This window comes from Triticum urartu, chromosome 1 (assembly GCF_003073215.2).
Source record: "Triticum urartu cultivar G1812 chromosome 1, Tu2.1, whole genome shotgun sequence".
NCBI lineage: Eukaryota > Viridiplantae > Streptophyta > Magnoliopsida > Poales > Poaceae > Triticum > Triticum urartu.
Window position 1 is genome coordinate 528,598,049 of NC_053022.1, and position 14,677 is coordinate 528,612,725.

Consider the following 14,677-nt stretch of genomic DNA (forward strand, 5'->3'; position numbering starts at 1 on the left):
CTCCCGTGAAGTTTCGGGACTTTTGGAGTTGGGCAGAATATGTCTCTAATATTTGCTCCTTTTCCAGCCCAGAATTCCAGCTGTCGGCATTCTCCCTCTTCGTGTAAACCTTGTAAAATAAGAAAGAATAGGCATAAGTATTGTGACATAATGTGTAATAACAGCCCATAATGCAATAAATATCAATATAAAAGCATGAGGCAAAATGGACGTATCAGTCCACGACTTAACTAACGGCGATAGGTTAAAAAAAGCCAAGTGGGCTTGGCCAGGAGGCAGGGGCTTTAATAGGCTTTCGACGACAACACATCGCACTAGGAAATGAATTGTAAGATGGGGTGCTATGAAATCAGTGTGGCCCCTCCCCGGGTAATGATGCACTATTTGAAAACGGGAAAGGAATGGCTATTACATGTCCTTGCTGGGATCTCTCTGGAAACAAGGGATAGGATCATCATGCTTATGGCATATATGGAGTTTGTGCTTAGATATTGCCCATGGCAAGCCGGTATCGTCTATGGAGTCGACTATGGATTATCTTGATAGTTACTTCAAATCTCTACATCTGGCCCAGAGGTACACAACATAAGAAATTCCCAAAGGAAAGAGGTCGCTCGAGGTGGATGTCACACCTATATCACATGCGATCCCGGGGTGCAACCACTACCCCTAGGCCTCCGACGGGTTGGGTGGCACTTTCTGTGGATGGATCGTTCTCGCCGATAGATGGTAGCGCAGCGGCTGGTATGATACTAAAGAATCACGACGGATCAGTGGTTTTTCGGCACATCGTTCCTTGTTTCATGATTATAATGAAGCGTTGGAGGCCGTAATTCATGCGTTGATGCAAGGTATGACAGTGGCCATACAACATACAAACAAACCGGTGCTGGTTCAGTCCGATTCTTCCGAGGCACTATCTATCTTGTTCGAGAATGTGCTTACTCGTTCCGCACATGGAGATCTTGCTGCAGAAGTAAAACGCTGATGGAGGCCGGAGAGTTTATTCCCCAGAAGCTTAGAAGAGAGCAAAATAAGATTGCTGATCGGATAGCAAATTACTGTCGTACAGTGTTTACTACCATAGTATGGATGCATACATGTCCATCTTGTATAGATAAACTTTTGCCTTTCGAATGTAACCCCGTCGTAGTGGAAAATAAAACTCCTTTTCCCTTGGAAAAAAATCCCGACAATGTTTTCTTTTCTGACATGGCAACGACAATGTTAACTCGAGTCTCTTTCCCTTTGCGCTGTAGCTATAACAACGATCAAGATTAACCCCACCATGAGCCATAGTTGACTCCCTGCTTTATCCATCACAAACAGCTGTTGGAAAGAAAAAGAACCAACGTTTGGTCAATGCAAAAAAAAAAAACCCTGACCGCACTACCCCGAAAAAAAAGCTTTATGACCGCACTGCGTACGTCAGCATCCGACAGAGCGCCCAAAACCGGCGTGCGGGCCAGCCGCGTCAGCGTCACGAACGGCTGTCGTCAGACTCCAACTCAACCGCCGCAGGATTTGGACACGGTGCGTGTCCGATGGTGTCACCAAACGGCGACAGTTTTTCCCCGTTCTTAAATCTCATCCACCCTCCCCCTCCTCCTCCCCCCGTCCACACGCAGACCAGAGACAGACGCACGCGGCCACGGGAAGCTTCTAGATTCCGTCGAATTCCGCCGCCGCCGAACCTTAATCCCCTCGCCCGGCCGCCCCGATCCGCCCCGCGGTCTCCCGGCTCGCGGCGCCAATGGCCGACAGGGAGGAGGAGAAGGCGGAGGCCGCCGTGCGGGAGGGGGAGGAGGAGCAGGGGCAGGAGCAGCAGCAGGAGGAGGAGTACGAGAGCGACCTGGACGACGCGCCCCTCCCGGCGGTGAGGCGCCGGGCCGCGGCGAGCGACGAGGAAGAGGAGGATGAGGAGGGCGAGGGCTTGCCGTTGCCGCGGAGAGGGTCCGGATCCGGCGCGGAGTCCGACGGGCAGGGCGCCGCCGAGGAGTACGGCGAGGAGTACGAGGAGGAGTATGAGGAGGAGTACGAGGAGGTGTACGAGGATTTCGAGCAGGGGCGTGGCGGGGCGGCCGCCCAGGCGGTTGCCGCGCCGAGAGAGGCGGCGGAGGGGGCCGAGGAGGGAGGGGAAGCCAAGGAGGCGGCGGCGGCGGGAGAGGAGGGGGAGGAGGGGAAGAAGGAGAGCGAGCCCTTTGCCGTGCCGACGGCGGGCGCCTTCTACATGCACGACGACCGCTTCCAGGAGTCCCGCGGCGGCCGCGGCCGCGGAAGGTACTCGCCTTTCCGTCTTCAGATTGATTACCGCTTACTTTTTGGCCATTGAATGACTCCGCGACTTAGGATGCAGCCCAATTGCTAATTAGTGGACTTAGGCTGTGTTTGCATTGCGCTCTGAATTATGAATCCTGTTTTGCTTAACCTGATTTTGCTTATGAAACCAGCATTGCGATGAATTACAGCAATCCTGTTTGCCCAACTAGATTTCGTGCAGTTTACCATGTGGTTAGCCAACTTTTATCCGCTTTCGCCGCTAATTTCTACAGCGAATTGTAAAATAAGTTCGGTGCAACACAATTTGGCAACCGCAAAGTAAGCATTAGTTGCATCAAGTTTAAGCTTGTGGGGATTTATGTTTGATTAGTTTCACCCAAGTTTCCACAAAAACGTACCATGGTTACTAGTGTCGTAAATGTACAAAAAATTATCATGGTTACTAGTGTCGTAAATGTACAAAAATTTATCATGACTAGTGTTGTAAGAAGAGACCAAACACTGATACCAGGAAACTACTCAAATTCCTGTCTTAGATTTGTCTAGATACGGATGTATCTAGTCACGGTTTAGTGTTAGACACATCCGTATCTAAACAAATCTAAGACAAGAATTTTGGGACGGAGGTAATAGTAATTAAAATGTGGTCTGTTGCCCTAAATACTTCCACATGAGAGTCTGATGCATGCACGGCTGTTACATATCATAGTTGTTCGTCGCATATAATAGCTGATTGTTGCATATGGAAACATGAAGACAACAAACTTTTCTATAAGTATATTTAGAATTGAATAGGGAATCTAAGGGACTTGAATTCTGGTCCTAGTCAATTAAAGTCATTCAACTAGAATTGCAGTACTGAGCTGAAACACACTTTACTAGGCTGTTCTGTACCCGAAGTCTTTCAACCAGAATTGCAGTACCAAGCTGAAACACACTTTACTAGGCTGTACCAGTAGCATTCTGTGCAAATACCACTATATATTGCCCCTGCCACCAGCGAAACCTGCAACCCCACAGGCCACAGGTTCTAACCTCCCTCTGCTGTTTATGGCACCAGTTCTGTTCATCATGGACACACTGATAATCTAATGTTGCATTATACCAGAAACAGTGATGAATACAACGGTGCAGAATTGTCAATAGAAAGTAGCAGGAAAGCATCAACCTAAAACATAATATGTGGATGCATTTAATGTATAACAGTTGAATCAAACTGGTGATGTTTTGTGCACTAGAGATTTGACAGTCAGCTTAGAAAGTACAGACCTCTCCAAATTGGCTGTAGTTTAGCTAGTGATGTCAACCAAAAGAAACATGCCCAAGTGTATGCGTTACTGAATCACACAATTTCATACAACTAGTTGGTACACACATGAAATCCATGTTAACTAGTAAATTATTAAATTTATTCACTAGATCAAGATGCATACGCAAAAATAGAGGTTTTCCCATGTAGCTTTGTAAGTTTGTCTGTCGCACCTGTGTACTTACCTGGAAAGTGTGGAAGCGCCTTTTTCTTCTCTTTTGCCCTGGAGTGTGTTGTATTACTATAACTTATGTAGTCCTGGCTTCTTCAAATGAAATTGGAGGCCCTCAACCGCCCCTTCATGAAAAACATACCCCCCCCCCCCCCCCCCCCCCCCTTAAAAAAAAACCCCCCCCCCCCCCCCCGGCAAAATAAAGATAATGCAGGTACTAAGGTATTGTACAATGCTAGGTGCTTAGAAAAATATAAACCGGGTTTTTTCTGAAGCACCGGTGCCTATTTCTACAGGAGAGATGCCTAATTAAGCGTCTACCCCTGTACAAATAAACACCGGTGCTTAAGAAAAACCTGGTTTATTCTCTAAGCACCTTGCATTGTACAAGGCCTAATGATGCTTAATCTGTATTATGATTACATTATCCAGGTTTCAACTGCTTTCTAATCTATCCATATTCTCAATTTAGGAGAACACTGAGTAATAGGAACTTGTGGAATCCTAAAGAGGAGGAAGCTTGGGTCCATGACAGATTTGATGAGATGCATCCACGTGGTTATCATAATGGCAATGTGAGTAACTGACTACTATGCTATCTTATTTTCTACTATGCATTGAACTGCTGATGCATGTTTCCTTACCAATATGCTTTTTTTTTGTCAATTGTGCTTTCAGATGAGAAATCCAAGGGGCCGCTCTGGAGGGCGTGTTGGTGGACCTGGCGGTAGGACTCGTGGTGTTGGCCGTGGTAATTTCAGAGGCAACAGGTCTCGAGCGCATAATCATGATGGTAACCAGAACTACAGCTATGTTCCAAAGGGATCTCTAGTTTCCCTTGATAATACAAAAAATGCTGGACCAGTCCTGCGTGAGCACAGGAAGAACAGAGCTCCTAAATCGTCTCATGCTCGCAATGATGATGTTGATAACTTTGATGTGGTTCCAAAAGAATCTCACACTTATAATGACGGTTCCAGAAGTCGTAAGGCCACACCAAGCGTAATTCGTGGCAGAGGCTCTAGACGTTACCAACCACGTCGCAGTACTACTGAGATATCTTCAGAGCAAAATGATAAGTGAGTGGAAGGTTTATTTTTATTCAATCTTTGCACATTTGTTTTGATAGAGAACTAACAGCAGCATGTTTGTTTTTCAATCATATTTCAGATCACAGAAACCTGAAAATGCTTTATCAAATGCAAATTTGGGGAAACACCAACCTCAGAATTCAAATTCTCGGCCTGAGCAAGGTTTTCCTAATAAGCAATCCTTTGCATCAAACTTGAATTCAGCCTCGCCGCCATTTTACCCTTCAAGGCCGTCCCACCAGGAACAACTGATTGGTCAAAGGGGGAATGCACAACCTAGTACCACTAGTAGACCCTTCTCACCCCCCATTGGTATGGAACATGTTTCTCCAACCCCACAAAATGCCCCCCTGTTGAGAGGGAAGGCTTTCGTACCGAAGGGCACAAATATACAGTCATCTCCATCATCATCAAATACCCAATCCACACTAAGGATGCCAACCCAGATGTTGGGTGCACAATTTGGTAGTAGTGGTCGAATGCCATCTTTCACACAACCTACGCCTACAGTTTTGACTGAAGACACTGGTGTTTCTTCACCTAATGGATCAAATGAAGCTGTTACTCGATTGACGGTGAATGGGCAACCTGGTGACCAGGGAGAAGAGCGTGCTTCTTTTCCCTATGGTGGAGGTCATGTTCTCGGAGCTACAGGAGGCCTTTCACTTGGTGACAAAGGTTTCCATGGCACCCCAGCACTCTTTCCAGGTTTGTAAGTTTAACACTGTGAAATTGCAATTTAATAAAATGAGTACTTAATGATAATATATATGAAAAATAAGTAATTAATGATACTAGTAAAGTTGTAACTGTTTTCTATCATACAGTTATGCAGTTTGGAGGCCAGCATCCAGGTGTGCCTGGTGTTCCTTCAATCGGTATGGCTTTACCAGGATTTGTGTCTCAGCAACAACATGGCGTCAGCAATTCTGAGATGGCTTGGTAAGGAGTTAATTATCCTCTTTTTTTTCTGCATCTCAGTCTAGTACGATGCTGGTGCACTACTGTTGTCTGCGCCATGATGATGTTTCATAGTCATTAATATGCAATTTTGATTGGTATTACATGGCTGCATACTACTGCAGACTGGCTTATCGATGTAGCATTTATTTATTTGATGAATATGGCATTCATAGTTAGCTTGTCTAATTATTTGTTTGGGCGCATCTGACTGAAATCAGGCTGCCAATATTGTCCGGTTCCGCTGGAGGTTTAGGAGCAACTTATGGCTCACCTTATTTTGCCATGGATGGAAGCTATTATTCCCGACCTTCTGAGCAGGCATCTTCTTCAGTTAATCCTAGGTATGTCGATCCAGTACTATAACATGATGCATTGCAGGGCTTTTAGAGTTCTTATATTGCAGCTGTAGTCGTACATACTTTTGAGATGAGTTACATCAGTTTAATTATGATGAGTTCATCCTCTTTTTGCATAGAACAACAGTCCTGCTAGTTTTGTGACAGGGTTAAAGCTTGACAGCAAAAGCTGCAAAGGTCACCAGCATGTTCACAACAGTGATAAACTATGCATTATTTTTTAAGCAACTTAGTTGGCCTTAGGACTTGTATTATGTCAATTTACCCCACCAATGTGTCTGCTTGCTTTGTCTTCGAATAGTACTGAGTACTGACTGACCAGTCGGATCTCATTATATATTAAACTTTTTCTCTGTCACTATCAAACTTCATTGAATGAAACAAGGATGAATAATTCTGGTTTTCTGTTATTTGCTGCTCTACAGAGAACCTAGTGCAAGTAATGCGCCGTCTCAGTTGAAGCCCCCACAAATAACAGGTAAAACAGCTTGGTTCCCTTTTCAATATCGTATCTCTACCTTGTTATTTTACCTGTGTTTAATTTCAGATATTTTATTAGAAGTTTCTGCTCTCTTTTGTGATCCTAGAAAACTAGGAATGTTTTGACACATTTGCCCCTTTTGCAGAAGTTGTAAATGATGAGCCTAGTCAACGCCAAAATAAACCTCGCCGGTATTGTTAAAAAAACATATCCATTCTGTCCACTGTATGCTTTCTCATAATAGCACCATGTGTTGATATCATGTCATGTCTTGTTACAGATACTCGCAGATGAACCTTGGCCAGTGACCATAGGATGATGTTAACAAGCACTTCATGAGCTTTGGGTCTTTGCAAGATTTGGGCAAGACTTGTTATCTCAACAAGGTCTTACTGAGTAGCTGAAGCACTTCAGTGTCTGCTCTGTGCACTTTGGGTTATTTAGTATCCAAAAGATGTCAGGTACTCCCTCCGTTCCTAAATATTTGTCTTTATAGACATTTCAAATGACTGCTACATACGGATGTATGTAGACATATTTTAGAGTGTAGATTCACTCATTTTGCTCCGTATGTAGTCACTTGTTGAAATGCCTAGAAAGACAAGTATTTAGGAACGGAGGGAGTACATGTGTACAATACATGGTGCATGCCAGCCATTTTTGTTCCCTTCCATTTTATGTTTGTTTATATGAACTGGTGATGACCTGTGCTACTGCCCTTTCACCTGAGCCTTGAGATTATGAAAATTATTTGCCTGTCATTGGTTACAGGGTCCACTAGGTGTGCCGATAGATGTAGGTTCTCCTGGTCGTATTCCATATCTTTTTATTGGTCTACGCTTTAGAAGTTAAATTAGGAAGCCTGTTGACAATTTGGTCCCGGCAATTGGCCATGTTGATTCTCACTTTTTTGGGCTTCATTGTAACGTTTTTTAAGCTATTCCTACAAAAGGAGGCACTTGAATCTTAGAGATAACTTGAACCTTTTTTTAGAGCAACTGTACATTTGAGACTGTATTTCTAAAGCCTGGGCAATTTTGTCCTTTGCCCCTTAAATCTACGTTCTCTTATTCATATAGAAATAATTGAACCTTGTGATATCGCTCTAAACTGGTTCATGAGTACATTGCATTATGTGTACAAGCAGATGTTTATATCTTTCTTGTAGCCTTGAACTGGAAGATGCGGTTAGCGATATATATTGCCCACATGGACATTACACTGCTCATGATTGTTAACAAACCTTACACTGCTCCTTTGCAGGTTGACTGTTGAAGCTGTCCGTATCACTATAATCACTCGCAGTGATTATTCTGATGGGTCGCTGCCAGCGGTTCTGTTGCTCTATCACGTAAGACTGCCGATGGCGGGAGGCGAGATTCTTGGGGTCGTGTTTGGTTGGGGAACGAAGTGTAATAGAATGGTCATGGTTCCACGCCGCTGGAACAGGTTGGTTCCGTTCGTGTGCTTGGGTCAGTGTTTGGTTTGAGAGATGGATTTGGTTGGGCTCACCTCTTGTGTAGAAATGGTGAGATTACCTCGTATGCATATGTGTACACTATATGAACAAATCATTACTCTGTATTTTAGCAACATCTTATTCGAGCTCTCGGTGACATTTCAATTGTATCTACCTAGAGCATCAACAATTTAACTACAGAAACGACACCATGAACTCTTGCCAAGCATTATCCCCTGTGCATGTAGCAAGGTTGCCGATGTAGAGTACGTGCACGCATGGTCCAAGAAAGTAAATGCAAAGCATAGATTCTACACTCCCAGTCCTGCCTTTACAGTTAGGCATTTATTCCACCACCAGCTGATGGTACACTGTAAACCACTGTCTTCCCTGAGAGTGAGAGGAATTACTATCGAGCACCCAATCCATGCTACTCCTATGCGGAAAATCCCGTGCCGTATCTCCGTGCAGTGCACCAATTCGGTCGTATCCAATATGCTGATCCGCCTGCACCAACCCTCACTCATGCAGGCATCCTTGTATCGAGTAGGGCGTTTCGGTGCCCAGGCTCGTCTGCACCCGGTTAGAATTTTTTTTGTAAAAAAAATCAAAACAAATTCAAAAAATTTCAATTTTTTTGTGCGATAGATAACTTGATGCGTGAGGCCTGCTCCAAATTTCAAGTCATTTGGACATCTGAGGAGCTCTCAGCAAAAAAGACAAATCGAGCCAAAACAGTACATAAATAGTAGATCCCTAATTTGTCTTTTTTGCTAAGAGCTCCTCAGATGTTCAAATGATGTGAAAATTGGAGCGGACCTCACGCACCGAATTATCTACCGCACAAATATTTTTGGAAGATTTTTTTGAATTTTTCTTGTATTTGTTTTATTTTTTTGTCAGTATGGGTGCAGACGAGCTCAGGTGCAAAAATGGATTTTCGGTATCCTTATCTTTTACCTTCTAGTTTCACACACCAAAAAGAAAAATACAACTGCTCCCTCCGTCCCATAATATATACTCTGAGTAGACAGCAAGTTGTCTTGCTTTCGAAACTGTAGAAACATGCAGCTCAGAATCTTTGCAAGGCTAGTTAGCTATGGGACAATCATCCAGTGATCGAGCCATCCATTGGCAGCGAGATTTTACTATTTTATTGCTCTTTGGAGCAAATGATTAAGCTTTTCTCCCATGACATTGGCATCTAGCACACCCGTGCATGCATCTTCCCAATATTGCATCGCCAGATAGGCCGCTATAGGCTATGATCGATTGATTACTGTACACCACATGCTCTCTTTTGAGAGGTGTGATTCCACTGTTGGTGTCACTACTCAGTACATACTCACCAGTGCTTGCCGTGCACATTGTCACATGGAGAGCCCGGCAACTTGTCCCCCTATTTACACGAGACAAAACCGGAAGAACATTTCACATGTAGCACATTCTTGGGTAATCTTCGCGGCATGAGGACGTCCGGGTCTCTTGGCCGGGGCATGGTGGTGGTGGCTGCCTTCTCCACCGAAGGCGGTTGGTCAGGCTGGTAGTGACGGATTTTGAATCCCACTATTAGCACCGGCAGCGAGTTTGGGAGACATAGTCGCCGGTGAAAACCGAGCCGACTCGGCGATGGCGGCGTCTACGTTGTTATCTTGATGAAGGCATCGTCAAGCAACTATCGTCAACCTGCTCGTGCCACTCCGGGAGAAATCCTAAGATCATCGGATCGGACGATGGTGGCGCTGCGGTGTCGTGTTCCCTATTGGGGGCGTTGTTTGTGGAGCGGCGCCGGATGGAAGAGGCATGAGTGGTGTTGCGTGGCTTCTCTCGCGTCGACGGCGGCGGGTCTCGGCGGCATGAAGCAGCGGGGTCTCGGCGCTGGACGTGGCGTGGTGGCCTCACGCAGGGCGGTGGCACTGTCTGGTGCCATGGTGGCGTTGACAGCTGACCTGACAAGGTCTTTGCGTCAGTACCCGCTCTGAAGATGGTTAGGTGAATGACGGCGGCGGTAGCCTCGGTGAGTGCGCCGAACCGGTGTGTGACCCATTCCCAGCATGTGGCTGGGATGGGGCGTCCGGCATTAGATGTTAGACTTTGGTGCGATGTCGGTTTGGTATTAGGCTCGGACATTCGGCACCCCTGCATCAAGGGGATAGGAGTAGCGACAGGTGTCGCCTAGATGATGGCTTCAAGCTTACTGATGTAATGCTTTATAAGGTCTCTAATAATAATTAATAAAATGACTGCATGCATCGCCCAGATGCAGAGGCCGGGGATAATTCTTTTTTTCAAAAAAAAACACATCCTTGGGTGGATCAAGTGCGAACCTCATCAACAAACGGGCAGTGAAATACAATGATCCTTAGGATGGAATGACAAAATAGTATATACTCCCTCTGTCCCAAAATAGTATGTACTTTACAAGGAGTACTAAAGTTGAGACACTTATTTTAAGACGGCGAGAGACGGGAGTACGAGATTTGTACCAACCGAAACTTTAAAATGTTTGACCAAGTTATTAACAAAACAGTATGAACATTCGTTCACAACAACGAATATGTATATGATACGATATGTGAAAATATATTCAATGAAGAATCTAATGATATTGATTTGCTATTGTAGATATCAATAAGTTTTTTTTTCTATAAACCTGGTCGAAGTTTACACAGTTCACTTCAGACAAAGCTAACACGCAGAGCGAATAAAAACGGCGGGGGGCTAAAAAACTAAAACTTTGGCGGGTAATTAACAGCCGGCCGGCCGGCGGCCATGGTCCGCATGTAACGTGCCGAGATATATATTAATTGGCAGCGCCGCGCACCCAGCGAGCACGTACACATGCACGGTAGGTCTAATACTATTCCTATCTAGGAGTAGCCGGCCGGCCGGCCCCAACGTACCAGCCTCGCCGATCGACCCCCTCCCTCCCATCCCATGACAGTCAGTACACTTGTACCGTATCCATCATTGATCATGGACATTACTCGATAGATCTTAGCCGATCCCAGCCGATCTTGACGCCAGAGCCCTGCACCGCAGCCGGCTGCCCTTTTTAACCAGCGGCTCCGGCCACTCTCTCCCAGGTGAGCGTGAGAGTGGCACGGGCGAGCTGAATGGCGATGAGGCGGCGGCTGTGGCGCATGGGCGGCAGGGTGCTCAACTGCTTCGCCGCGTGCGTGGGCGCCGGGGCCGGCGCCGGCTGCGGCTGCCTTTGCGCGCGGGTGCTGGGGGATGAGGTGGAGGAGCGGAAGGCCCTGGTGAGCGGGAGCAGCCAGGTGGTGAGGCTCAGCGACCTCATCGTCGAGCGCACGTCGTCGTCAAGGACGCTGGGCTTCCATCTGCAGCCCAAGGTATGCACTATGCAGCATGATTCATCCATGCATCTTCTACCTTCTCCGATATGCTCCTTCTTCTTCTCTTGGTCTCGAGTTTTTTTTTGACATGTTTGTTGGTGTGGTGAGTGTGCGTAGACGGTGGAGCTGAGGGTGTCCATGCACTGCTACGGCTGCGCCAAGAAAGTTCACAAGCACATCTCAAAGATGGAAGGTAACACCAACACCAACTCTTACATCATGATGATCCTTCCTTCCTTCCCTCATTTAGGGCAAAGTTACTCTGTTTATGTAAGGCAAAAGGTTGACAAGAGTTGGGGGTTGAAAAACAGAGTGCTCTGTTGAAAAATAGTTACTTTTTTTTTGCGAGGGGTGGCGTTTGCATTAACTCCACCGCGTTTTGTGCATCTACGTTAGGCTGGTTATAGTGGAGAGTAACTTAGACTAGTGTCATATGCATGACACTAGTCTAAGTTACCACCTTTATAGTGCAAAATAATATAATAGTAGTGTCATAGTTGGCTTCATTTATTAGTTTGTAGACTCATTCTCTCTTGAAAAGCGCTATGTTACAGTAACATATTATGTTACTCTAAACACATCTCTCCTCATTAAATACATGCCACATAAGCAAACTTGTCTTGGACTGCGCTATATTACTAACTAAGTTACTCCCACTATGACCAGCCTTATTGCCACTGCCATGTAGTCCACTTTGGATCTTGATTATCGGCCGCAGGTGTCGTTCCGTTGGGCGACAGGGGTGGCCTCAGGCTTGCCTTTCGCCACATGCGTGTGCTGCTGCGATGGCCCGAATCATGCGCCATGGAAGATGCCTCATGTTTTCTTTTTACCTTTTCTTTACCCGTCCTTGTTACAAAATCTTTGTTCTTTTCATGTGCTTTTTACCAGTAAAAAAATGAAAATTATCAATTTGCAGAGTTGCTCGCACAAGCAGCAAAAACTCTGTAAATATTCATCAGCTCCAGGTCTTTCATTTTCAGTTTGTTCTACTATCCGAATTGGCAGAGCGTGCGTGCACGTGTAAATGAGCTGAACCAACCAACAACCTTTCCGCGCATGACGGAAATTTGTAGTCCACGGAACAAAAAGGTGCAAAGCTTTCTCAAAGTGAATGATTGGCAACAGGAAAACGATTTTTTCCCTAATAAAAACAGAAGCAACATGTATCAGGGCATCTTTTTTACTATCATGGGAAATTTGTTGCACACGTCCACCTAGTTTGCTGCAGCTCTGCTGCCCTCTCACCACCAAGGTCACTTTCAGAACAGTTTTTTTTTTCCTTTTCAAAAAAGTTGGGTAGAGAAGGGGGAAAACAGAATCAAGTTTCCTTTTTGAATACAAATGCGGAAATCACGTAACACTGGCAGTTTTCTGCTGTTGTTGGTTTTGATTCTCCATTTTTTTCTTGGCAAGGTTTATGGTGTGCGCTTTGGCTTGTTATAAAATTTAGAGCATGCTGTTTGTGCTGCAGGGGTGACGTGGTTCGAGGTGGATCTGGAGCACAAGAAGGTGGTGGTGACTGGCGATGTGACGCCGCTGGAAGTGCTGCAGAGTGTCTCCAAGGTCAAGCTCGCCCAGCTCTGGATGCCACCCCAACCATGCTAATGTACGGGCTGGTCGATCGCTGTGTGATATGCAGCGACAGGAGACCATTTTCTCCAATGACCAACCCTCTATTTCCCTGGCATCCCTTCTCATATTAGCTTGTTCTTTTCTTCAAAACCTATGTATTCTCCAATCACAAAGGAGTAAGCTTCGGCCGCGTGCATCGTTTTCAGGATGCAAAGGCCGGGAGTTGACACCAACATTTATTGTGAGGATCGGTATTTTGTCAAGTATATATATGTTCCTAGTCAACAAAGGAGAAATGCGGTCACCGATATAACCTTCAACGAAAGAGAAGGTTTGTTAGGCCATTACCAGTTGACCAGAACAATAAATGGCCACTCGCCAGTAACAACTTCGGCGACCTCTGCATACTTCAACCACCGTCTTATCATTTGTTATCTTCTACCGGGTTTCCATTTTTTTAAGGAGAGCTCCCTCTATGATTTCATTTAACTGAAACCATGTTGTGTTACAAACGACAGCTAAAGCATACAATCTAAAAAGGAACGATGCATGAACTGCAACTCCTGGGTTTTCACATCTCAGACCTTAAGACATAACTGTTCACAGAAGGTAACTAGGCAGTTCACCGAAGACTAAACAATAAAGCAGCTACGACATATAGGCTATATTACAATGATCAACAAGTACCCAAAGAGCATAGTGGAGTACAAAGCAGCAACTCATTAGGATAGACAGAGTAGGGAAAAAGAAAATAGAAGCTTCAGCTCGCCATGATTCTGTTGCCCCCCATCCTCCAGTCATGCACCAGTTTGAAGACTTCACTTGCCATCATTTTGAACATTTGTACTCCCCACCTCATAGTTTCTTGTTTTAGGTTTTTTTTTCTACAAAATCATCCAATCATTAAGCTACTGAGCAATCATATCAACAGGTTTGCGTAACTACATATGTGTTTATGATGAGTTGTGTTGATTTTGAGTGAGTTAAGGTGAGGAATACACGTCACTTACTTATGGGGATGGATTGCACATTCGTATGCAGATTGCAGATTGAACCATGAAAAAACCAGCATGTACAAATTTCCTTGCAAATAATACTATTCTATTCTACTAAGTGTCGAGTATGAACACTACATATCAAACGTAGAAACAAAATTGGAGGCATTCAATACAAGTTGAATGGTGCTAAGAACAAATGCATGTGATGACGACAGATCGTTGAACCCAGGAAAACCCCAACAATAAGCAACGCCGACAAATTCGAGAATAGACCCTTGTAGATATTTTGTTTACTCTAACATTATCCTTTCTAATTACTTACAATTTAAACCATGCACTCTAGTAACCTCTATCAACTTTAGTACTTTCTGCTATAATATTTAAGGATGCTAAAATAGATACAAACAAATACATATAGATACAATTCATCTAAGTTGAACACATTTATCTGTAAAGACATGTGATTTTATTTTATTTTCTATTTCCCCTCATCTAGAAAAATCCGGTTTAAAAACAGACAATGTCTCTAAACAAAATAAAAGGCACCATCTTATTTGTAATGTATGCCTTAAAATAATATTAGTGCAATTTTCAATATTGGCAGTACACATAATAAACCTTGTATCTTATGATGTGG

At 44.7% G+C, this 14,677-nt stretch overlaps 2 protein-coding genes across 2 annotated transcripts; both read left to right on the forward strand.

Annotated features, from left to right (window-relative positions):
• Nucleotides 1–1,563: 1,563 nt before the first annotated feature.
• Nucleotides 1,564–8,281, forward strand: LOC125525920 (protein MLN51 homolog). Its single transcript, XM_048690929.1, has 10 exons — nucleotides 1,564–2,280; nucleotides 4,234–4,336; nucleotides 4,440–4,840; nucleotides 4,932–5,560; nucleotides 5,680–5,794; nucleotides 6,034–6,156; nucleotides 6,597–6,649; nucleotides 6,798–6,843; nucleotides 6,933–7,113; nucleotides 7,916–8,281. The coding sequence occupies exons 1-9, from the start codon at nucleotides 1,754–1,756 to the stop codon at nucleotides 6,958–6,960; spliced, it is 2,025 nt and encodes a 674-aa protein (XP_048546886.1). The 5' UTR covers nucleotides 1,564–1,753; the 3' UTR covers nucleotides 6,961–7,113; nucleotides 7,916–8,281.
• Nucleotides 8,282–11,031: 2,750 nt separating this feature from the next.
• Nucleotides 11,032–13,346, forward strand: LOC125537657. The gene is made up of 3 exons (XM_048700978.1): nucleotides 11,032–11,464; nucleotides 11,585–11,660; nucleotides 12,942–13,346. Exons 1-3 carry the CDS (start codon nucleotides 11,228–11,230, stop codon nucleotides 13,073–13,075), a joined length of 447 nt encoding a protein of 148 aa, XP_048556935.1. The 5' UTR covers nucleotides 11,032–11,227; the 3' UTR covers nucleotides 13,076–13,346.
• Nucleotides 13,347–14,677: the final 1,331 nt, after the last annotated feature.